The 24,360-nt window shown below is 52.7% G+C and overlaps 1 protein-coding gene across 1 annotated transcript; it reads left to right on the top strand.

The window, feature by feature from the left end:
• The first annotated feature begins 255 nt into the window (after nucleotides 1–255).
• XKR5 (XK related 5) lies at nucleotides 256–21,890 on the top strand. Its single transcript, XM_060001236.1, has 7 exons — nucleotides 256–313; nucleotides 2,176–2,359; nucleotides 8,566–8,750; nucleotides 9,513–9,722; nucleotides 12,684–12,853; nucleotides 17,074–17,185; nucleotides 20,761–21,890. The coding sequence occupies exons 1-7, from the start codon at nucleotides 256–258 to the stop codon at nucleotides 21,888–21,890; spliced, it is 2,049 nt and encodes a 682-aa protein (XP_059857219.1).
• The last annotated feature ends 2,470 nt before the right edge of the window (nucleotides 21,891–24,360 follow it).

Here is a 24,360-nt window from a genome sequence, read left to right as displayed (position 1 = left end):
TGCGCACATCTAGAGGCCGGGTGTAATCGGTACTTTCCCTGCTTAGGAAGCAGACAACTCTGCCCCCCTCCCTGCCTCCCTCCGACCCGTCTAGCTACTCGGGAAAACCCAGGACGAGACACTCTGCTCCTAAAGGCTCAGCCGAAATGCATCCTGCAGTCGGGTCTCCGGCCGGAACCCTCCCCGACTCGGGGCGGCCGGAGGGGAAGGGGCGGGGGCCCGGGACGCAGGCCAGCGGCGCGGCGGGCGCAGAGGATGCACGCGGGGGTCCTGGGCCTCTCCGCCCTGCTGCTGGCGGCCGAGCAGAGCGCGCGTGAGTGCCGGGCAGGCCACGCTCACCCCTCCGACCCATCCTGACGCCCGGGGACCCACACGCCACCCCGGCCACGGCGGCGGCCTCTCCCCGCCTGCGCCCAGCACTGCGCGCCGGTGCACGCACGGTGGCACCCCACCCGCCCCGTCCCTGGTAGATCCCTGCGAATGCACGACCCTCCCGGGGATGCGTGATTGCCCCCGAGGATGAATGCCGCACCCCCTCCGCCCCCTCCCCCTTGCATGCGTGGTCCCCGTGTATCTGAGGCCCCTCCGCGGCGGGTGCACGATCCTCCCCCCTCCCCCTCCAGCGGGTGCATGATCCTCTGCAGGAGTCGCGGCACACGTGGCCCCCCCTTCCCTCCAGAAAGGCCTCCAGGACTCGGCAAAGTGCCGCAGGTGCCCGAGGCGCTGCACGCGGGCCTGGGGGCGCCCTGCTCTCCCCACTATCCGGCCGGCCTGGGGGTCTCGGCGGCGGGGGAAACCGCTTGGGGCCAGGTTGTGGTGGGACTGGGCTCGGCTTCCGCGGAGCTCTGGAGGGAGGACCGTCTACAGCTGGACCGGAGGCGGCGGGCGCGGGACGCGGTGGTCGCGTCGGGAGCGCGGTCCGCCGGGCGAGGCGGGGCCGGAGGGCGGGGCGGTTCAGCGCCTTTCCAGTTTGAACTTGTAACTCCTTCGGTGCCGGAGCGGAGGCCTCCGCCCGCTGCCGCCCGGCTCCCTGCAGCCGCTTCTTCCTCGCGGGGCCCCCGCAGATGGGGGGAGGGGTGGGGGGAGTGGAATTAACGGCGCTTCAGCATCCAGATCCCCCAGCGTTCCTCGCCACTCCCCAGCTCGCAGGCACTTGGGGACCCCGGCGGGCTCTGGCTCTGCACTTTTTCCTGGGAGGGAGTTGCCCCCGCGCCGCGTCGGCGGGTCCCTTGTTTGAACCGCGGTCCACGAAGGCCCCCGGGGTCGTCCCCGCCATGAGGTTTCAGAGGCGCCCAGAGGAGGTCCCACGTTGAGATCGGCTCCAGAGCTCCGGGTTCCAGCGCCGCCACTGAGCAGGGCTAAGATGAGACAGGACCCCGGGTCTCAGCACCCACCCCAGGTGGCCCCGCGGACGTGGGGTCCTCCTTCCCTCCCAGCTAGGAACGCCTGGGCCTCAGCGTTCCTCAGACTGGGCAGGGCGGTGACTCCCCCAGAGGCTTCTGGAGCCTGGGGCTCCTGGTTTGCCTTGTGTGCCGGGTGGTTAGCGCAAGAGACAGAGCCTGGGCACCAAGGAATGGCTTCTCGGGGAACCTGCAGGGTTCCCGTCTGTACCTGGGGCAGCGCTCTCTTACCGCTGCAGTTCACAGCTTTACGTGCCCATAAATCCATGTTAAACTCTAACACTGGGGAACCCAAGCAATAGTCCTGTAAAACAATAACTGTGAGTCCCGAGCACCTGCTAGTACGGGACAGAGGTAAGCACCCGCGTCTATTGTCATTCGTCAGGGAGGGCAGATCCTAACCTAGATTTATCAAGCTCTTTCCATTCCCTGACCCTATCCTACAACCCTCGAAACTAAAATAAATGAAGCCGCCCCCAGAAAGGACGTTTTACATTTTTGAGCCCTTACTAAGTACCAGGTGTTTGTGGGGTTTTTTGCATGCTGTCCTATGCGATCCAACAGTTCCTTTGTACAGCTATGGTGTCTGGCCTTTGGGATCCTCTGGGAAGCTCTGGCGCTTTCATTCGACCTCATTCCGGTCTAGACTGCCCGCGGGCTCTGCCCACTCCAGGCTAGGTGTAGCAGGCAGCACTGCTGGCTGTAGGGACACAGCGTTTGCTGGTCCCTCCCTCCTGCCTTCCACTAACCCTCTGGTCCTTCCTCTGGTCCCCAGGCCTCTGCACCGTGGTTTACTACTTCACCACAGGCCGGCTCCTCTGGGGGTGGCTGGGCCTCTCTGTGCTACTACCTGGCTTCCTGGTCCAGGGCCTGAGCTACCTCTGGTTCCGAGAAGATGGACATCAAAGTCGCTGCTCGTTGGTGGTGCTACACGTCCTCCAGCTTGGCGTGTGGAAGCGGTAAGGCAGCCCCTTTCAACCCTGAAGCGTGATTTCACACGTGCGATAGGAGGGTTCTGCGCGTACGTATTCCATCCTTAGGGTCACAAAAGTGCAGGCTTGGGAGAACGTTGGAAGCCACCTCTTTGAACGTTTGCTCTGATATTGGTCCCCTCACCGAGCCTGAACTTCCTTGAGCATCCTCAAGGGGCTCCTACCAGAAGGAGCCGTGACCCTTCAAAAGCTTTTTCTTGACTTGGGCCAAATCCTATGTGCTCGTGTTTAATTCAGTTGGTCTCGCCTTTAGAGCCATGGAAAGTGACTCAGTTAGGGCCGGTCCATGTAAACACCTACTCCCTCACTCCAGGAGGGTGACACAGATTTAAGCAGACTCTGCAGTGGGGTCGGCCTGGTAACATTTGCATTAAGCTTTTATTGCGAGAAGAAGCCATCTGGGTGCCAGGGCCACATTTTTCCGTAAAAAGGCATCCTGGGCAGGCCTGGCGCTCAGCAGGCTCGGCTGTGGCCCACAAGTGCAGCAGGTAAGGTGTTGTTTTCCCTGGGATACCTGGATTCCTGGAGGGTCAGGGGAGATGCGGCAGTGAGCTTACACTGGGGCAAATTTCAGCTCTCAGCAGCCTCGTAATCCCATAGAGTTGCCAGGAATTTTGAAAGGGAGAAAATTGGGAGATCAGATCGGTGACGGCCTCCGGCTCAAGAGCACATGAACTTGTAGACGTTGAGGATAGAAAGGCTATCAGGAGTCACGGCCAAGTCTCAGATCTCGGGCTGCGCTGCTGGCTGTCCTGGGTGGTTTATGCCTTCAAGCCATGCCCAAGGCTTTCTCTGGAGGCGCTGAAGTGAGTTTTCTGATTTCCCAGCTGCGTCTGAGGAGGGAATGAATCTCAGCTTGGAGGCAGAGGGTACTTCTGATAAAGACATCACCCAACCACCCGAATTTCTCTGGGCCCCTCGGAGCTGGAACCCTACATCTCTAAAGGCAGCAGAAGCATTCTCAGCTACAGCAGTTTTACCTAAAGCTGAGCCTTTGTGTTCAAGCCATGTGGTTCCTCTGAAACGATAGGACTCTGACCAGTGGGAAGAGAGCAGAGCTGGCTTTCCTGTTGGACTCAGGGAGGATCGGAGCCTGTACTGGGCGCTACCCACATGTGCTGACCCTTCTGTCTGCCCAACTTGGTATGAAAACTATTAAGGGCTCCGGTCCTTCCAGGGACCACGTGGTACGTTATAGTCATCAAGTTTGCGACCTCAAGGACAGAGCACCTATTGAAAAAAAATGAATCAACTCTCCCCTAAGCAAACATATCATAGCTCAAAAGAAGATTGAAGTCAGGGCCAGTCACTTGAGAGAAGCCTCCTGAATAACTGTCAGATAGATCTGTCTTCTGGGGCTCCGGGGGGACCCTTGGTCCCATTTGATCCAGTGCCTTCTTCAGAGATGGGGCAGCGTCAGGCTCACATGTATCCACTTCCATGCTGGTGTCCAATACTGACCCCCGCTCATCTTCCCCAAGTTTCTCAGATGATGCCATGAATACTAAATATATTTTTTTAAAAAACTAAAATGGGTAAATGAAGAGAGACAGGAAAATTAGAAATTAGGAAAAACAACTATTCATCTATATCTCTTCTTATTTAAAAAAAGAAGTTAGTGGGACTTCCCTGGCAGTCCAGTGTTTCACACTGCGCTCCCACTGCAGGGGACACAGGTTCGATCCCCGGTCAGGGAACTAAGATTCCGTATGCTGCTCTGTGCGGCCAAAAAAAAAAAAAAAAGTTAAGGTGACTAAAAATATATATGTATAATTTAAAAGGACAAAAAAAAAAGGCATGAAAAAAGAAAAGAAGTGAGAAGAGTCAGGAAACGGAAGGGGATGTTGGAAATGAAGGTAACGCCAGAAAATGCACAATTACCCTTGCTCACGGTGAACCGCAGATTTGTCTCTCAGTTTTGTAACAAGCGCAAGAAGCTACGTGGTTTTGCAATGCTTCTGCGATAGAAAATAAACCAAACAAATGGAAATCTACTTCCTTAGAAGAAAACTTTGAAAGTTAAAGTAGAAGACAAGAAATCTATTCCCTATCCTGCAACCAGCTCATTGGGCTTTCGCAAAGAAGACACTGGGTAATGCAGTGTCTTTCAGCACATCCACACGAAACTTCGCAAGACCGATTCCCAGTCAGGGCCAGCAAAGAAGCCGCTCAGAAAACTGCAGTTCAGCGAAAGCACCTGTAGGAGGAGCCAAAACAGTTCTGTTTGCACAGCCCTATACAAACAGCATTTAGAAAGGGGTCGTAACGCAATGCAGAAGAATCTACTGACAACAAAAAACCAATTAAACGCAAACCTCATGAAGTGGCTTGTAAAACAGGCAAGGACGTAAAACATAAACGTAGGGCTTCCCGGGTGGCGCAGTGGTTGAGAATCCGCCTGCCAATGCAGGGGACAGGGGTTTGAGCCCTGGTCCGGGAAGATCCCACATGCTGTGGTGCAACTAAGCCCGTGCGCCACAACTACTGAGCCTGCGCTCTCAAGCCCGCGAGCTACAACTACTGAGCCCACATGCCTAGAGCCCGTGCTCCGCAACAAGAGAAGCCACTGCAATGAGAAGCCCGTGCACCGCAAGGAAGAGCAGCCCCCGCTTGCAGCAACTAGAGAAAGCCCCTGGGCAGCAACGAAGACCCAACACAGCCAGAAATAAATAAATTTAAAAACAAAAAAACAAAAAAAACACAGGGCTTCCCTGGTGGCGCAGTGGTTGAGAATCTGCCTGCTAATGCAGGGGACACGGGTTCGAGCCCTGGTCTGGGAGGATCCCACGTGCCGCGGAGCAACTAGGCCCGTGAGCCACAACTGCTGAGCCTGCGCGTCTGGAGCCTGTGCTCCGCAACGGGAGAGGCCGCGATGGTGAGAGGCCCGCGCACCGCGATTAGGAGTGGCCCCCCGCTTGCCACAACTGGAGAAAACCTCGCGCAGAAACGAAGACCCAACACAGCAAAAATAAATTAATTAATTAAATAGGTACTGGAATGATTGCATAATCTAAGTTCCAGATAACAAAAACAAACAAAAAAAGTTCTATTCAACATCAATCTGTTTAAAAAAAAACCCCAGTAAACAAGTGTTGGCAAGGATGTGGAGAAACTGGAGCTTTTGCACACTGACGGTGGAAATGTAAAATGGTGCAGCCACTGTGGAAAACAGAATGGTAGTTCCTCACAAAATTAAACATAGAAGTACCAGATAATCCTGCGATTCCACTTCTGGGTATATATCCAAACAAGTTGAAAGCAGGGTCTGGAAGAGATCTTTGTACACCCATGTTCCTGGCAGCATTATTCCCAGTAGCCAAACATGAAACAAACCACATGTCTATTAACAGATGATGGATAAGCAAAATGTGGTCTGTACATACAATGGAAAAAAGGAATGAAATTCTGTAATATGCTACAACGTGGATGACTCTGGAGGACATGATGCAGTAAGCCACGCAAAAGACAAATACATAATTCCACTTACATGCGGCACCTAGAGTAGTCAGGTTCATAGAGACAGAAAGTAGGGTGGGGGGTGCCAGGGGCCGGGGGAGGAGGGAACGGGGACTTATTGTTTAATGGGGACAGAGTTTCAGTTTTACAAGATGAAAAGAGTTACAGAGGACGATGGTGGTGACGGTTGCACACCGTTATGAATTATTGCAAATTGTCAATAATCTATTCAATTATGAAATTTAAATTATTAACGTCACTGAACTGTACTCATGAAACGGTAAAGATGGTACGTTTTATGTTATGTGCATTTTACCGCAATTTTAAAAAGTTGAAAAAAAGGTACAGTCCTAGCGGAAACCTCCACCGTTCACTGCCTCAGCTTTCACGTCCCCATAAAGTGTTAAGATGGAGAGGAGCATCACTAATTCTTCACCTTGTGGGGCTACGATAGACTATGCCGGGGGAAGCGGATACGTTTGGTTTTTTATTTAAGCTGTTCAGTGGAGCTTGCTGAGAGACATCATTCCAAAGACCAAGTTAGTTTAATTAAACGTGTTAACAAACGTCAATTTTTAGTGCATGTTGTCCTTAGTGCAACGAGAAATCTTAGACCATCATCAACACAGCTCAGTATGCTCGGTATTTATTCGTTCATGTTTACTAACCTTGTGTGACCAAAGGGACTGGAGACACGTGATTAAGGCACAGTCTGAGGCCAAATTGTGAACAAAGCTGGAACAGTGAATTAGAAGAAGAGAGAGATGTTCACAGGATGCTGGGAGCCCCAGGGTTTGCCACGGTGCACCTCTGGACCAGAGACGTCTTCATCACCCGAAACTCGTTAAAAACGCAAATTCTCGAGCTTCACCGGGACCCACATGGCATCACGGCAAACGCCTCATAATTCTCCAAACGCGTCTGTTTAATCAGAAATTCTAGGCCTGGGGCCGGGCAACCTGTCTTTCAACAGCCCACCTGGTGACTCTGATGGTGCTCACGTCTGGAACCGCTGTCCGGACACAGGAGCCGTTGTGGGAGGGCTGAAGAATGAGGTGGACTTGGAAGCACGTGGGAAGGGGAGGCACTTCGGACCCAGGCAACAGCAAAGCTGCTGCAGAAGGAAGTGCTGGAAGTGGTGGTTTTGGAAAACTAGAAGTCTGTTGTGCTGTGAGTGCGGGGTAAGGATTTTCTGGACGAGAGCAATGTGGATGGAGACAGACTGGGCTGGACCATGAAGGAGCTTGTCCACCAGGTAAGGGGTTTGAGAGCCACTGGAAGGGTTTAAGTAAAGGAGTAACCTGGTCAGATAAGGCCCTTAGAGACTGCACAGGAAAGGAACTGAGAAGGGAGAGTTGCAGCGAGCGGGGGCTGCTCTTTGTTGCGGTGCACGGGCTTCTCACTGCGGCGGCTTCTCTTGTTGCAGAGCACGGGCTTTAGGCGCACGGGCTTCAGTAGTTGTGACTTGCGGGCTCAGTAGTTGTGGCTCGTGGGATCTAGAGCTCAGGCTCAGTAGTTGTGACACACGGGCTTAGCTGCTCCGCGGCATATGGGATCCTCCAGGACCAGGGCTCGCACCCGTGTCCCCTGCCTTGGCAGGCGGATTCTTGACCACTGCGCCACCAGGGAAGCCCCATATGCTTTTTCTTAACATTATATCTGGGTCAGAGATCACGGCTTCAAAGACTCAGTAAGAAATCAGTTCACTCCAGGATCCAAATCATGAAAGAGGAAAGCTGTCTTTCTTAAGTGTCTTTCCTGGGCCCTGTGTACCCTGAACAAAGCCATTTCAAAGAGGACCCCCTTCTGCTCTGGCCGTAGAAATGTTGGCCGGAGATCAGAGGTGGGGGCGTTCGGGGTAACTTGAAAGGCGCACTCAGCTCTCTTTCAGGAGTCGGTAAATTAAAACGATTCCCAGTTTTTCTGAACTTGGACAGGACAGAAGTTCGCAATTGCACGTGGACTTGGCAGGCACGCCAGCCCCTGCTGCAGGCAGGTGTAGGGATCACCGTGTTCCTGCTTCTGGGCGCGTGAGTGGGAAACTGCTGTGAAAACCCGAAGTCCCCAGAGCCCACACGTGCCTGGGGAACGGTGTCGTTTTTATACGTGCGCGACCCTCCTGGGGGCGCGGGACAGCGACCCATGGTACCTCCAGACGGCTTTCGTAAGATGGAAGCATCAGAAAGGTTTCTAGGGTGGGTTTGGGGGAAGTAGAATGAAACAGGCGCACTTCCTCCTTTTTCTTCTCTTGCACTGACTCCCTTTCCTGGACGTGTGTCCCTGCAGCCAGGGCAGCCCGTCCTTGCACACCCCACGATGGTGCCCTGCCCTTCCTGCTGTCCAGCGGAAGTGGATTAATTCCCATCCCGAGAGGCCCTGGGGCCGGGGAGGTAGTTCAGGGTTAGCGCTAAACTTTGCGGGGCTCAGAGAGAGCCCGCAGCAAACCTGTGTGGTCCAGGCTCCCGGCCTAGCACCCCTTCCACGTGTGGCCAGAGTGTGTTCCGCTGGCCGGGCCTTGCTGGGCAAGGTCACCTGCTGCAGCACTTGGGTCAGACGTGCTACCTTCACTCTGGAGTCAGAGCTCAGGGACTTGGGGTGTAGATGTGATCAGTTAACCCCTGGAAAGCTATCGGTCTCTACGCGATAAACCAGAGAAGTGGGTTACTGTTTAAGCTATCACGGTGTGGTTCTGAGTCCTGGGCTCTCCTCTTCCTCAGGCACTGGGACGCCGTGGCCCCTGTTCTCCGAAACGAAGGGGAGGCCCCCGCCTCGGACCAGCTGCGGATGCAGGAGGCCGACCTGTCGGCCCTGCGCCTCCTGGAAGCCCTGCTGCAGGTCGGGCCCCACCTGCTGCTTCAAACATACGTCTTTCTCGCCTCGGACTTCACTGGTATCGTGCCGGGTGAGTGTCTCCTGCCACTGACCTCAGACTGTCCGACTTCTCAAGGCGGACAGAAGGAAACCCCTTATTTAGCAAAACCTGGCAACCTAAGATCTCCTGTTTGGGAGAATTAGGGCAGCCCAAGGGAATGGTTAATACTGGCTTTTGTTTGGGGCGATGAGATCCCGGGGGTCAGCTTCCTTCACGGGGCTCAGTCCATGGGACAGAAATAGTCAGATGACCCTGAAAGCACCTTGGGAAGGTGCAGCGTGCTGCCTCTTGTGAAATCAGGGTGTCTGTTTCCCCCGGGACTAACTCTGCAGTCTGAGCCTCACACCTCGAGAGCCATGGAATCAGAGCAACTCGGGCCCCAGCAAACGTGCATCCTCTGCTGGCTCTCACTCCAGGGTGCAGGCTGGAACCATTGGATGTCCTGGTCTCATTTCTCTAATTAAACCTCCTTTATATGGATTGAATGGCAAAGTGCGTTTGGGATGAAATAGCACGTTCAGAGCCGTTAGGATCTGCTTCGTCATAAACCAGAGGTGCTTGAGGAGCGGTGACTGGGATGCTTTTCTTAAAGGGTGAACACGGAGAGCCCAGCCCACCTGAGGGGACAAGCGCCCATGTGTTAAGCAGAGGAAAGCTCTCCCGCACGCCCTCATTTCTTCAGAGAAAGACGTGCGTGTTCGCACGGAGGGGACGATGCCCTCTGAGAAGTCAGATTTTGTTAAGGGTTAACGTCCTGTAAATACTAGGCTGTCCTGTGCGCTTCGCTTCCAGGGATGAGTGCGCTGTGCTCCTGGTCTGTGCTGTCCTGGGCCCTGGTGTGCTATGCTCGTGCCATGGGCGCCATGAAGCCGGGTCACCTCTCCATGCCGTGGACGGCCCTCGGCTGCCAGCTGCTCTGGAGGATGGGCATGGTGGGAGCCCGCGTTCTGAGTCTGGTTCTGTTCTTCCAAGTTTACCGCGTCTGGGTTCTGGTTGTTGCAGGTGAGCTGAGCATACGTTCTGACTATCTATTGGGGCCTGACAAGCCACCCCGAACTTAATGCCTTACAAGAACCATTCATGGGGCTTCCCTGGTGGCGCAGTGGTTGGGAGTCCGCCTGCCGATGCAGGGGACACGGGTTCGTGCCCCGGTCCGGGAAGATCCCGCATGCCGCGGAGCGGCTGGGCCCGTGAGCCATGGCCGCTGAGCCTGCGCGTCCGGAGCCTGTGCTCAGCAATGGGAGAGGCCACAACAGTGAGAGGCCCGCGTACCGCAAAAAAAAAAAAAAAAAAAAAATATATATATATATATATATATATAACCATCACGTTTGTTTTAGAAATTGTTGTGCATTTTTTGTTACCAGTCTAAAGATGGGTTTTCTAACATAAGAATGTGATAGTTCCTTGTATTTATTGAGCGCTTATATTGAGCACAATATAACTCATTTATTATAATTATTAAATGTTTTTAAATTATAAAATATTTGCTAAAATTACAGATGATAATGTAGCAGACCACCATGTAGTTTTCACCTAAAACCAAAGTAGACTTGACTTTCTTATTCAACCTTTTACTTAATCGTACTTTGCATGTGTCTATAAAAACAAATCAATAGGGCTTCCCTGGTGGCGCAGTGGTTGAGAGTCCACCTGCCGATGCAGGGGACACGGGTTCGTGCCCCGGTCCGGGAAGATCCCGCATGCCGCGGAGCGGCTGGGCCCGTGAGCCATGGCCGCTGAGCCTGCGCGTCCGGAGCCTGTGCTCAGCAATGGGAGAGGCCACAACAGTGAGAGGCCCGCGTACCGCAAAAAAAAAAAAAAAAAAAAAAAATATATATATATATATATATATATAACCATCACGTTTGTTTTAGAAATTGTTGTGCATTTTTTGTTACCAGTCTAAAGATGGGTTTTCTAACATAAGAATGTGATAGTTCCTTGTATTTATTGAGCGCTTATATTGAGCACAATATAACTCATTTATTATAATTATTAAATGTTTTTAAATTATAAAATATTTGCTAAAATTACAGATGATAATGTAGCAGACCACCATGTAGTTTTCACCTAAAACCAAAGTAGACTTGACTTTCTTATTCAACCTTTTACTTAATCGTACTTTGCATGTGTCTATAAAAACAAATCAATAGGGCTTCCCTGGTGGCGCAGTGGTTGAGAGTCCACCTGCCGATGCAGGGGACACGGGTTCGTGCCCCAGTCTGGGAAGATCCCACATGCCACGGAGCGGCTGGGCCCATGAGCCATGGCCGCTGAGCCTGCGTGTCCGGAGCCTGTGCTCCGCAATGGAAGAGGCCACAACAGTGAGAGGCCCGCGTACCGCAAAAAAAAAAAAGAACCTTTCATGATCAACAGCCCCGGTTCTGAGGGCTGACTGGGCTCCGCCGGGGGTTCTTGCCCGGGGCCACTGGGCTGGCTGTACAGACGTCTGGCACCCAGGGCTCCTCCACCCTTTCTCTTCGGCAAAGTCATCTGTATTCGGACATGTCAGCTGAGCATTCCAAGAGAAAGGGGGTGGAATGGCCCAGAACTGGATCAGCATGGCTTCTGCTGTATTCTGCCTGGCAAAGCGGTCTCAGCCAGCCCAAGTTCAAGAATGTGGAGGAATAGATTCAGCCCACGAGTGTCCAGGGAGAGGAGGAATGCATGCAGGGTCTCTTTGGAGAAACGCGCCCGCAGCTCAGAGAGCCCAGCGCTCACAGGACCAGCCAGCCCCAGAGCGCAGCTCTAGCTGCTGTGAGGGCTCCACATTCTGTATCATGGGCTGAAAATCCTCAGTAAAACTGACACTTAAACAGGAGGGAGGCACAGGGTCCCACGTGCCCTGACGCAATACAGAAACGTGCAGTACATACTGTGCTGTTACTCATAGCCTCCCAAAGCCCTCCATGTTATTCAAATGCTGAGTTTTAGCCGTCTTCTCTGTTTCAAACAGGACATCTCCACTGAATTCAAAGCCCCCCTCAGCCCTCAGTCTAGCCGCACCTGGTTTGACCAGTGATGACAGGGAGTCTGCCTGATGATGCAGGATGCCTGCAGGGGGCCTGTGTGTCCCTGCCCAGAGAGGAATCTCTTCCGGTCATCAGGGAACACCCTCTACAAGAAGGAACAAGAAGCACTGAGAGATATTTAGACTTGAGCCTAGAACAAGCACGGATACATTTATTGGCAGAAAGCAGAAATCTATGAAAGAAATTGTGTTCCTAAAGAGACATTAGCTTTTTTTTTTTTTTTTTGCATTACGCGGGCCTCTCACTCTTGCAGCCTCTCCCGTTGTGGAGCACAGGCTCCGGACGCGCAGGATCAGCGGCCATGGCTCACGGGCCCAGCCGCTCCATGGCATGTGGGATCTTCCCGGACCGGGGCACAAACCCATGTCCCCTGCATCGGCAGGCGGACTCTCAACCACTGCGCCACCAGGGAAGCCCGACATTAGCTTTTTTTAATTCGTTTTTTAAAAAATGTTCAGTTCAAACTCCAGTATGACATTATTCCTCCTAAACTATAGGAACAAATATCACGGCTGGACCGCATAGAGATCTTTCCTTTGGATGTGGAGGGTTTTAGCCCTTCGAGCAGGGATTAAAAAACAGTGAGCAATCAGTTTTGTCACTGGCTCTTTAAACACTTTCTGGAACTAAAAAGGCCTAAGTACGCAATATTTAGTGAGTGTTACCGAAGCTAGTTTTTGTTTGCTCATCCCCAAATTAGGTCAGCTACCCCTTATGAGGATCAAAATAAAAAGTGTGGGTTTTCTGTGGCCCTTGAATCTCTTCTGGGTTTTCATTTGTTTTCTTGGGTGCCGAGTCAGATGCAGTCAGAACAGAGAGGAGGGCTACAGGCCCTGGTTTCTGAGTTCCTGCCCTACCCCCGCCCCGTCTCCTCCCTCAGCCCCACCCCCACCCCGAGGACCCTGACTTCCGAGGCCGCTCTCTGCAGGTGCCCACTGGCTGGTGATGACGTTCTGGCTCGTGGCTCAGCAGAGTGACATCGTGGACAGCACCTGCCGCTGGAGGCTGTTCAACCTGCTCACGGGTGCCGTGTACATCCTCTGCTACCTCAACTTCTGGGACAGCCCTTCCCGAAGCCGGATGGCCACGTTCTACACGGCAAGTGGTGATGACGATTTTGTTTAATCCCAGCGTTTACTGTATACGCAGAACGTGTGCGTGCATGCGTGTGTGTGTGTGCGCTTGAGCACACGTATCTATTAAGAAGGCATAGCTTAATTTTAGGAAAAAATCTAAAGGGCATTATAGTCTTGAACAGAGATGATGGGCTCTGAAAATAGCAACCTGACGTCCAGTCGTTTCCACGTAGTTACTGCGGCAAGGATTGTGGCGCCTTTGGCGATGTTTTTCTCTACGTCAGCCCATCTGATAAATACAATCACAGTTCTATTCTGTGTCATATACGCGATGCCCTTGTTAATCAGCTCAATCACTGAGTTACAGCTGTGGTCCTAGATAGTGTGAAAAGCACAAAGATGACGTAATGCCTGTCTGCAGGCCGCTTCTGGTCCCATGGAGGAGATAAGCTTCTACCCAAACAAGTTTTAAAAAGAGGCAGAATGTGGACAAATGCTGGCAGAGAAAGCAGCGTCTGAATCTCACAGGAGTGTCACTTCCCACTGGGATGACCGGGGACACTTTTGATGAGAAGGGGGAAGTTGAACTGCATTGCAAATGGCAAAGGAGAGAGGACCAGCCAGGGCTTCGGAGCACAGGCTCTGGAATCAGACGGGCTTACGTGGGACCCTGGCTGTACCATTAATTGTCACCAAATGACATGGCCAAGAATTTAAACTCTCTGGACCTATTTTTTCATCAGCACATCAGGACATAGCCACCCACCTCTCGGTGTCCCTGTGACAGTGATGTAAGACCTACCTGCTTTTCAGGGTCCCTGGGAAGATTAAATAATAAACAACTTGGGCTGAAATAACCAGCAAATAGTGGCTGTTACTAATACAAAAAGTTGAAGAGACTTTCAGGGGTGCAGGCGCTCCAGGATGGAGAGGGGAACAAAGAGAAGAGCCTGGAGGCGCAGCTCCTGTCTAGCAGCAGGTGGGCGGCGTTGGTCACCTCCTGGTTTTAGGAGAGCACCGTAGAGCTTGGTGACCCCATAGACCACGGGGCCCACAGACCAAAGGGGACCTGTGATGTTGAACGAGTCACAGAGCCCCACCAAGCCTCAGTTTCCACATCTGGAAACCGGGAGTAACAAGGCCCATCTCACTGCGGGGGGTGAGGGCTGAGTGTGTGGCAGGGCCCGCCCCCATGCACCGTGAATAAACCTGAGGGTCACTTTTCCATCGTCCGTTCACCGGAGCAGCGTGTTCACGTGCCGATGCCCATGGGCGCCCTGAGAAGCAGTACTACGTAAGGAGACGTTTCACAGTTGCTGCTTTTCTTTCTTTGTTTTTGTCACGTTCACACCCTTGTGCCAGGAGTTCTGGGGGCTGTTACATAAGGAAGGGAAACAAATGCTTAATTCTTTGCAGCTGTCCTAGTCACCGGACCACTGAGTTCAGAGTGATTGAATAGGAAAAGACAGAACTTAGACGCTACAGAAGTTTCAAGTGTGGAGTGGCAAAGACGCAGAAGCAAAATGAAGGCCACGGGGTGCGGGGAGGCCATAGGAAAGCCAGTGTGGACGGTACCGAGTTAAACACACCCGGACGCCAGTTGACGGCGATGAAAACAGATTCTATTAAGTCAGTCGCAACAAGGAAAGGGGTCCAGTGTGGACTGACGCTGACCTCAATTTGTGCAGAGATGACTGCATATTTTAAAGGGAGAATGGCGTGGGACAGCGTGGGCTCCAGCAGAGTCGGGGAGTGAAGGGGTGTGGTCAGTGCGACCTCACCATCTGGGGTGTTAGTTGGCACTTTCGGGATGAGAAACACACTTCCCGTCTATGTCGTGAAGAGTGTTCACACACCTTAGAGCAGGGAGCTCACAGGCTGGGAGAGTCGTCTCCTGGGATGTGTGGGTTTCAGAGAGATGGTCCTCAGGTCCTGGAGAAGACAGCTCTGGGGGGTAAAAGACGTACATTTCAAAGGGACAGAGAAAGGATTTATACTCGCAGACTTTCTGAGGTAACGCCCCCTAAGAGGAGGTTCAGGGCCCATCTGCCTGTGACCAGATGTTGGCTGGAATGAACGGTAAGTTCTCCTGGCAGCCCTGAGCTTTCTTAAGCAGGGACTTAACTGCAGCTGGGGTCATCATGCTAGGGGGGCAGCCTTGAGCTGTTAGAAACTATGGTAGTGTTGCTTCGGGTCTCTTAATGTGCAGAGGTGGGCAAAATCGTTTCCGCTACGAGTCTGCAGTTTTTATAGGCCAAGGCTGAGGCCTCGTCCAGAAGAGGGCTTAGGGGAGCCTGTCTGAGTCGTTTGGTCAAGAAGAGGGTCTTTGTCAGTGGAAAGTCACTGCATTTGTTAGCGTTCTCCAGACAAACAGAACCAATGGAATGTGTATGGATGGGTAAGAGCAGATTTGTCATAGGAATTCGCTCGTGCAATTATGGAAGCTGAGAAGTCCCACGGTCTGCCATCCACAAGCTGGAGAACCAGGGAAGCCTGTGGTAATTTAGTCCAAGTCCAGAAGACCAAGAACCAGGAGGTCGGTGTCCAAGGACAGGAGAAGGTGGATGTCTCAGCTCAAGAAGAGAAGGAGAATTCCCTCTTCCTCTCTTTTGTTCTATTCGGACCCTCAACAGATTGGACGGAGCCCACCTGCATGGGTGAAGGTGATGTTTACTCAGACTACTGATTCAAATGCTAATCTCTTCCCATCCTCACGGACACACCCAGAAGTAATGTGTTACCAGCATCTGAGCATCCCTTGACCCCGTCAAGCAGACACATAACATCAACAGTCACAGTCCTTTAGGGGGCAGCCTGTAGGAAGGTGACCCTGGACCGGAGAGTCGGGACACACTGTTGAGAGGACCGCTGCCTTGTCAAGGAGTGGACACGTGACGCTGGGTGGAGGTGGGGCTGTTTCCAGGTGTGTTAGGGAGGATGACAAGGCCTGATGTGCAGGTGAAACAGGTCACCCCGACAATGGTGGGGAAGAGAGACTGCAGTAGAACCCTGACAGGAAGTAGGAAGTTAAGAACTGTGAAATGGCAGTAAGGACGGGAAAAAGGAGATGGATTTTTTTTTCCACAGTCTGCACTACCAGTTTTTTTGTTTTGTTTTGTTTTGACATATACAAACTTAAGAGTTTGTATATGTCAAGAGGGCCAGACAGCTGATGAGATGTAGTTGATTTGAGGAGAGAGAGTACCTCCAAGTTCTGCAGGCTGGGCTGCTGGGCAGTGCCGTTTAGAACCGAAATAACATCTGCTGGACCCTTGAAACACAGCTGCCCAGAGCCTAAGGCACGGGGAGGTGGGTATTCTTAGGATTTTTAAGCAGCCCCTAATATCATTTTTTATTCTCTCCTTATCTGACCTTTCTAGAGTTAAAATGATGCCAGTGAATAGCTATGCCAAACCTTGGAAGACTTTTAGCATAATAGTATGACAATTCAGGTTTTAAAAAAATGTCTCCTACAGTGTTTAAATACATCATCTTTGAATTACATCCCGTTTATTTACTTATTTTAAGAAATATATTTTGTATTATATTGATATATTTTATATTAAAATATTTTTATATTAACTTATATTTAAAATTATTAGCTTTGGAAACCTTAGCTAATAAGCCCGCCTGGACGGGAGGTACGGAGAGCCTTCTGTAAGAGCTGCCCTTATTTCAGGCCCGGGAGGAAGGTTTCCTGTTTAGCCAGCAAGAGTACCTCCCCTGCTGCCACCTGGTGGCCAGGGGCCAGATTTACCTTTAAAGAGGTAAATATTCGAAAAAAAAATTCTGAAGTTGTTACGAAAGTGTGTTGAGTATGGCTTACTGGGATTCAGCGTCACTGTGAGCTCTGCAGATACTTTTAATTATTGCATGGTAAAGCCAACAGGTGCATACAGTTAATTTAACATGAGAATGTGGAGCATATAAAGCAGCAAATAAAAGTCGCTCTCAGCCCCACCTGACTCACCAGAGGGAATCCCCCGAGCCTCGTGAGCTGTGCCCTTACATTTCCTGTGCGTTTATGATTCTGCAGACATTTTAATGAGCTGCACTGAGAACAGGGAGAACACCCCGTTGCTAGAGAGGCTCACTCGACCCTGACCCTGCTTCCAGGAGGGCCCCGTGGGCACGAGGACAGAGCCCCCAACCCTGAAGGGAGCTGCGGCAGATCGCAGGACGGGAGCGTCCCGAGGCCGCCTGCACCGACCAAGCGTGCTGACTCCCCTTCTGGTGCCCTAGGTCATGCTGCTTGAGAACACCATCCTCGTGCTGCTGGCCACGGATTTTCTCCAGGGAGCGTCGCGGACCAGCCTGTGGACGGTAGCCGGAGTCTTGTCTGGATTTCTGATCGGTAAGACCCCACGTCTCCTTCCTAGCCCCTCCCTCCCTACCCCAACTTGCTTCTTTACAATAAGCTCCCTCCAAGGGTAGGAAACGGTGCTCAGAAGCAGCTGGATGGAGACCAGGGAAGCTCCCTGCCCTGCGGGCGGCAAGGCCGCTCCCATAGGAGCACGAGAAAGAGGATCGGCCTCCGTCTGCCTTGCTTGGCTGTGCTCAGAGGAACTGCTGGTGAGGCAGGGGCTGCCTCGGGGGTGGGACCCTCTCTGGCGCGCTGGCAGGGGTCAAGGACGTAAGCTCCCGCTCTTTTCCCAGCATCGAGGCACTGGGTGCGCAGGGGGCAGAGCAGGGGCCTTCCTGGCTCCACACACATGCGGTGTCTCGACGAGAACCCTAGGAGAGGGGCTGAGCTCCCCCCAGCCTGGGGTGAGGCAAAGGCGAGGTTAAGCGATGCCGCGAGGTCAGGCGGTCTGGGAGTGGCAGAGCCATAGGGCCTGGCGGTTTAAGGTGATCGGCTACGTCTCGTGATGAGGGAACGGCTCCAAGGTCCACGCTGTGCCCACCACGCTAACCCGGCTTAGCAGATCGGGTGTGAGCTCCTCTCCTGCACTTGGAAAATAACAGAAGACGCACCCCTGCTGTCGGCCTCCTCCCCGCACTCCTGCCCCAGCACGCGCTGGCCCGGCGATGGCGGCGCCCTCATTCTGCAGCCTTTGCCAGAGCTTCCAGGACAACACCCGAATGTCCCACGCGGGTCCTTGCGCGTCTGAAACACGGTCCAGGGCAGAGGCTTCTCCTGCTGTTCGCAACAACTCGGGGCCTGAGCTCCCGCGCACCCCATGGCCTTGCCTCTGGCCACCCACGTCCCGGGGGGAGCGCGTGGGAGTCGGGGCACCGCCGGGCAGCCCTGACCTCTGACGCAGGAGGATGGGTGGCGGGGAGTAGGGTCCTTTTACCTGGCCAGCAGCCGGGGTTTGGACTGGCCCGTCGGGGTAGCACTGACCAGGGAGAGGAAACGCCCCGGAGCTTCCAGCGTTTGGAGACATGAAGATGACTCTTCCAGGGACGGAGCAGATTCATAAACGTGGCCATAAAACAGGTATTCGAGGGCCACGAACCAGCGGTGGCCTTTAAGCTCGACCCCCTCCGTTGTCAGGAACCAAGGCTCGTTAGAGATGCCGGTGGCCAAGTCAGCCCTTCTTTTTCAAATTAAACTTTTACCTTTGAGATGATTGAAGTTTTCAGAAATAATACAGAGATCTCCACATCAATAAATGTTTTTTAAAAAACATTTTAAAGAGTGTAAAGTGAGAAATGACGCAAGGACGGCTAATGTGGCTGGAGATGCATGAAAGTAATTCACCGAGAAGATAACTTGAGAGTCAGATCTAGGAGGATGGATGGAAGGTATTATGGTAAGGAACAGGGAAAATTTTCAAAATTGTGCATGAAAGAGAGAGTTTGAAAGAGAGAGTAAAGAATAGAAGGAAGGAAGGAAAGAAGGAAAAAGGAAGGGTAGCAGGGAGGGAGGGAGGGAGGGGAAAGAGAACGCAGAGAGATCCCTGCATCCCTCCCCCGTACCCCAGTGGTGGCTTCCCGCAAAACTACAACAGAACATCAGAACCAGGATGTTGACGTGACACATTCAAGATGCAGAGAGAACTCTTCTGTGGCCATAAGGACCCTTCTGTTACTCTTTTAAAACCATATCCACTTCCTCTTATCTCCACCTCCTCTGTAACCCCCGGCGACCGCTAACTTATCCTCCATTTCTATGATTTGGTCACTGCAACGATGTTATGCAGCTGGAATTGTACAATGTGTGGCTTTGGGCATTGGTTTGGTTCACGGAGCGCCATTCCCCGGCAGTTCTTCTGAGCCCTCGTGTGTATCAATATCCCTTCCTTTGTTGCTGAGGACTGGTCCGTGGTTTGGATGAAGCTCAGTGTGCCAACCACCTGCCTATCGTAGGACAGCTGGTTGGTCCTTTTTAAAATAATAATATCTATGCCAGGCGCCAGGGTGCAGGGAAGTGCCCGGGGTGCCCAGGCATGAAGCAGCTGGGCTCTCTCACACGGCAGCTCCCAGCACTGCTCGAGCCATCCTTCCTGGGGGCGTGGGCACCGTGACACTTGGGATGAAGGGACGGTGAAGCTGGGCAACCCAACCACTCATTCGGATTTTCCAGTTCTCACTGAGTCCTGTGAGCACAGCGGGGGCGGACGTAAAAAGGTCCCCCCCGCCCGCCCAATCTGCTTCACGCTCCAGTTGGAAAAGAGATGTCGGACACCATTCCTAAAATGTGTGGGGCTCCTGGGGCAGCCTGAACTGATTCCCCTGTGGTGCCGGAGGGAGTCCTCAGTGGGAACATGGGGCATGAATTATAGTCAGCGGAGCACAGGCTATAAAGAAGCAACTCTGGCTGCCATCTTGAGCTCCCTTGATAAGCATTTATTGAGTACCTACTGCATGCCAGCCTGGGGCTGCAACCAGGAACCCGGTGAAACACGCTGCCTCAGGGAGAGTCTACCTTCGCTGAACACATGTACCTGGGACTTGCAGGATGGGGGGGAAGGGGGTCAGCTCCCATTTCTTGGCCTCGGGTGGCTCACTGTAGAAGGAGAGTGACAATACCTCCCTCACGCTGGCTGTGAGAACTTGGAACAACGTATAGAAACGGCCGGAGCCGTGCCCCCTGCAGAAACAACACTCGGTCACATCCCATAGGAATTCTGTCTCCATTCCCCCAAAGGTACCCTGAGAGGATGCAAGGGGGCGTCTCTTAGGCTCCTTCTAGCTCCATCCTTGCTGCGATTTCCTGGCCCCTGCGATGCTCTCCCCCCTCCTTCCCCGCCTATGTCAGGTTTCACGCTGTTTATACCTATGTCAGGTTTCACGCTGTTTATACCGAGCGCCCTGAAACCAGGCGCCTGGTCCAGTACAACAGGAAGCTGGAAATAACGTGGGAGGATTACTGGAAAGCTCTGTTAAATGAATTATTGCCGTAGCCAACACTTCTGATCAAAATAAATGAACCTGACAACAATGTGATTAAGATGTTTATGCACAAAGGAAGTATTGTTGCTGTTCATGGAAATTCCTTGATACGAGGTTTTTGATGCGTATGTTTAACCTCTGCTTGGGTCTTGTTTTTGACATGATTCCTTACCTCCCCCTCCCCTCGCTTTGGAATCCATCAACCGGTGAGTAGGTGGTTGAATTCTGAGTATCTGACCCAGTTTTCTGAGAGTAAAATGATCGTTTCTACCAAACCTCTCTCTGTCTCTCTCTCTCACACACACGTCTAGAGGACTCGGTTGGAGTATCCCTCAAGGACGAAGCCATAGAATCCGCAGGACGTAGACTTTGTTCTTAGATTTTCAGGTGTAGACACAGTTGCAGCTTATGGGAGCTGGAGAAGACTTAAATTCCCCCCAAATATCCAGTTCTGGTGCTCCAACGAGTCCTGTTTTGGATCCCAAGTTGTATGACTCCACTCAAAATTGCAGAACCTGGAATTCTACAAACCACAGCGAGGACGCAGGACTTCAAAGAAGATAACCTTGTGCTCTTTTTCTTCTTTTTCAGGCAGCGTCTCGCTGGTCATTTATTACAGCCTGCTCCATCCTAAATCCACAGACATCTGGCAGGGCTTTGTAAGGAAGTCCTGTGGCGTTGCAGGGGGTGATAAAGCAGAGGGAGACTCTCCTCCCCGGGCCTCGGGGCCAGCTGGGGAGGGGCCGGAGAGCCTGGGGACCTGCCAAGAGGAAAGTGATGTGCTAACAAGCCTGGGGAAGCCCCCCAGCCCACAGTGGGGTCCCCCACAGGCTGGGATGGAAAGCCAGATGGCTGGGGAGGCCTCTTTCCTCAGCCATCACCACTGGCTATTGGTGAAACTTGCCCTGAAAACGGGAAATGTGTCAAAGATCAACGCACTCTTTGGAGAAGACAATCCTGGCTTCTTTTGTTCCCCTCCATGGGGGTTGAGCCAACACTGCAACCAGGAGAGGAAGCCCCCATCCTCCCAGCAAGAGCCCCCATTGTCACCCCACAAACCCCTAACCTCAGAGGAAGGCTCTGAGCTTCGAGTTGTCCTCAGAGCAGAGGCTGACGAAACTTCAAATTACGTCTCTTTTGCCAGCGATAATCGTGACAAAACTCCTGCCCAGAAGCCGTCAGCTATGCAGCAGGAGGGCAGCCCGAAGGAGGGAGACGGGGCTGCTTCTGGGGTGCAGGGGAGGGGTGCAGGGGGGTGGCTGGGTGGAGGGGAAGGACAGGAGAGCTCCACACTCTACTTCAGTGCCACCACTGAAGGGGCCAGGTCCTCACACCAAGACGGTGGGAGGGCAACTCTGACGATGTCCGTCTCTGGGAGGAGATTGGGGGAGGGCAGCCCTGCCCGGCCTGCCTCACCTCTGCCGGCCACCAAGCCCTTTCCCGCCACCATGGCCAACATCAGCCCGATCTTAGGCACCGGCCCAGGTAGAAGCTTCCATCCTAGTGGCAGAGCCCTGGGTGGCTCAGGGCACGGGGGTCAGCAGGAATCCACGAGGGACCAGAACCATCCTGCCACTGCTGGCACACAGATGCCATGGCCGAAGGTGAGCCCGAGGCCCGCTGTGGAGCCCTGCCTCACGTCCACCCCCAAGTCTGAGTCCACCCACAGGGACAGCAGCTGGAGGGAAAGGCTGAAGACTGAGACAAGTTTCTTCATCTGACCACAGTCACCGTGAGATAAAGCAACAGACCAGCTAATCAAGCTGGTCATTGGCGTCGGGATAGGTGGAATCCCACTTCTGACACCTACACCCTTGCGTACATCACATCCCCTCTGGACTTCTGTCCACACAGCTAGAGAATGAGAGAACCAGATTAGATTAGATAAGATCCCCTGCAAACACCACATGCCACACATATACACAGGAGTCATTCTCTAACACAGTGTAGAAGGTGGTAGAGATAAAGCTTCCAATCAAAATTGACTGCTGGGCTTCCCTGGTGGCGCAGTGGTTGAGAGTCCGCCTGCCGATGCAGGGGACACGGGTTCGTGCCCCGGTCCGGGAAGATCCCACATGCCGTGGAGCGGCTGGGCCTGTGAGCCATGGCCGCTGGGCCTGCGCATCTGGAGCCTGTTGCTCCACAGCGGGAGAGGCCACAGCAGTGAGAGGCCCGCGTACCGCAAAAAAAAAAAAACGGAAAAAAAAAATTTTGACTGCTTCCATTTACAAACTCTATGGTCCTTTTGTGTCTCCCACTGTGGTTCCTAGGAAACTCAAAGGTAAAACCCAGAGTCCTATTTTGTTCTGGGTTTTCATGATACACCAAGCTCCTGACACTGGTTATTAATCCAGTTTTTTAAAATGTATTTTAACTGCATTATTTTATGAAATTCCTTGGTAAACTTCAGGACATCTCAGGCCTCTGCCCAGTGGAAGGAGAGCCAGAGAAAAACCAGAGCTGGACAGAGTTAGAGTGGTGAAAACAGATTTTCTTCAGGAGCTACTGCAATAGAGAAAGAGACCTCAGTATAAAACCGGCACAACTCTGAACTCATCGTGGACAAGTGGGGGTTTATAGCCAAGGAGCAGGTGGAGCTCAGTGGATGGAAATTACTAAGAAGAAGCATCGGGGTAAAGGGGGAGTCTGGCTAAACTGACCTAACAGATTCTCTCTGAAGGCAGGCCAGGGAGGTCAGACATCACCTGCGGGCTGGAAAGGGGTGAGGAACCTAATCAGATAGGGAAGGTAATCAGATGTGGAGGGTGAGGGTTTCTGGTTAAAACTGACTTAACAGGATTCCTGCTAAAGTTGGACAATGCAGGGAAGAACGTGGAAGTAGACTTGGTTGAAAAGTTCAAGGGAGCCTGAGCAGGGTTTGGTCAAGGAGAGACTCTGTCAGGAGGAATGGAGAACGGCATCGGTGGCTCTGACCAGGGCAGGAGAGGAGCCTTGTCTGACCAGGACGTCTGGCCTTTCCCCTCCACGCCAAAGGCTCACCAGCAACTGCATGCTCACTGCACCCTTGAGAAAATGGTTATGGGATGAAGCATCCACATTACTCCTTGTCTGAATCTCCATGGCCGGGACCCTCGGAGCACAAGGGTGACATTTGGAGATGACAGTGCCAGTGACCACTGGGAACCCACTGAACTTGAACCAGTTGGGTTTATGACATCACAGCGAGGGAGAATGCACCCACGGGGCGTCTCAGGACGAGGCTGTGAGGAAGGACCGAGGACGGGGACAGTGGGGGGTGAAATTGGAGAGGACCTCGGGCAGCCGGGGCTCGCAATTGGGTGCAATTCTGTGCTGAGCCTCACAATCGTTCTCACCTGCAGAGAGGGCGGCCCAGAGCGAGAAGGAAGCCCTATTTGCTAACAGCAGCCATTGCCCCTTTGGGTAAAGCGGGTGCGGGATGCGAGGTGACCTTGCTTTTGTCTCTATCACCATCTCCACGTGGCCTCTTCTGAGGATATTCTGCGAGAGCCTCTGTGTCCAACAGAACACACGGCCTGGCTGGGAGCATCGGATGGTTCCCAGATGTCAGGGGCTGCTCTTTCCTCCCTCAATATTAGTAGTAGCTGAATAGCTGTCTGTTAGGCTAAGTGTCATTATGTCAGATCCATCCTATTGATGTTACTGCTTCAGTAAGTGGCCTTCACCCAGAACTTCAAAAGTGTCTGCTACCCCCATGGTGCTTACTCTAAGGGCGTTTATCTTATATTTGCTGTCACACCTGCTTTTCTTAATTTTTTTTTACGGCTACCTCACTCCCTTCTTCTCCCATGAAGCTACATAGGAGGCAACGAAAGGACTCCTAGTATCCTTCAGTGCTACAGACTGTCTGCACGTCACCTGCAGGCCATTGACACAAAAGAGGGAAAGCCGGCTGGCCAGCACGTGCAGGACATTAGGGTCGGTTTCCATGAACGTTTCTATCATGATTTTTCGCCCCTTGCGGCAGCCCATTTTCTTCAGCCGTTTGCCTGGCGAGGCCCGGCTGACGGACAGCTCACAGCAAACTCTCAGTGAAGACGCGTAAGTGGAATTGCAATTCTAGATGTTTCTGAATGACTAGGGGTTTTACCCCTCATAAGCAGAGCATCTTAATAACCGTTTGGGGAGTGGGTCTTTGTGAGACAATTGCACGTGCCTCCCTTTTTAGCAGAGGTCTCTGAGATCTCAGCA

This window comes from Delphinus delphis, chromosome 21 (assembly GCF_949987515.2).
Source record: "Delphinus delphis chromosome 21, mDelDel1.2, whole genome shotgun sequence".
Taxonomy (NCBI): Eukaryota; Metazoa; Chordata; class Mammalia; order Artiodactyla; family Delphinidae; genus Delphinus; species Delphinus delphis.
The sequence above is the reverse complement of the archived record's forward strand: the minus strand, read 5'-3'. Positions and strand labels throughout refer to the sequence as shown.

Coding starts and splice junctions, on each gene's coding strand:
- XKR5 (XM_060001236.1), top strand. CDS start 256: ATGCACGCGGGGGTCCTGGGCCTCTCCGCCCTGCTGCTGGCGGCCGAG. Junction 314..2,175: donor GGCGGCCGAGCAGAGCGCGC/GTGAGTGCCGGG, acceptor TCTGGTCCCCAG/GCCTCTGCACCGTGGTTTAC. Junction 9,723..12,683: donor CTGGGTTCTGGTTGTTGCAG/GTGAGCTGAGCA, acceptor CGCTCTCTGCAG/GTGCCCACTGGCTGGTGATG.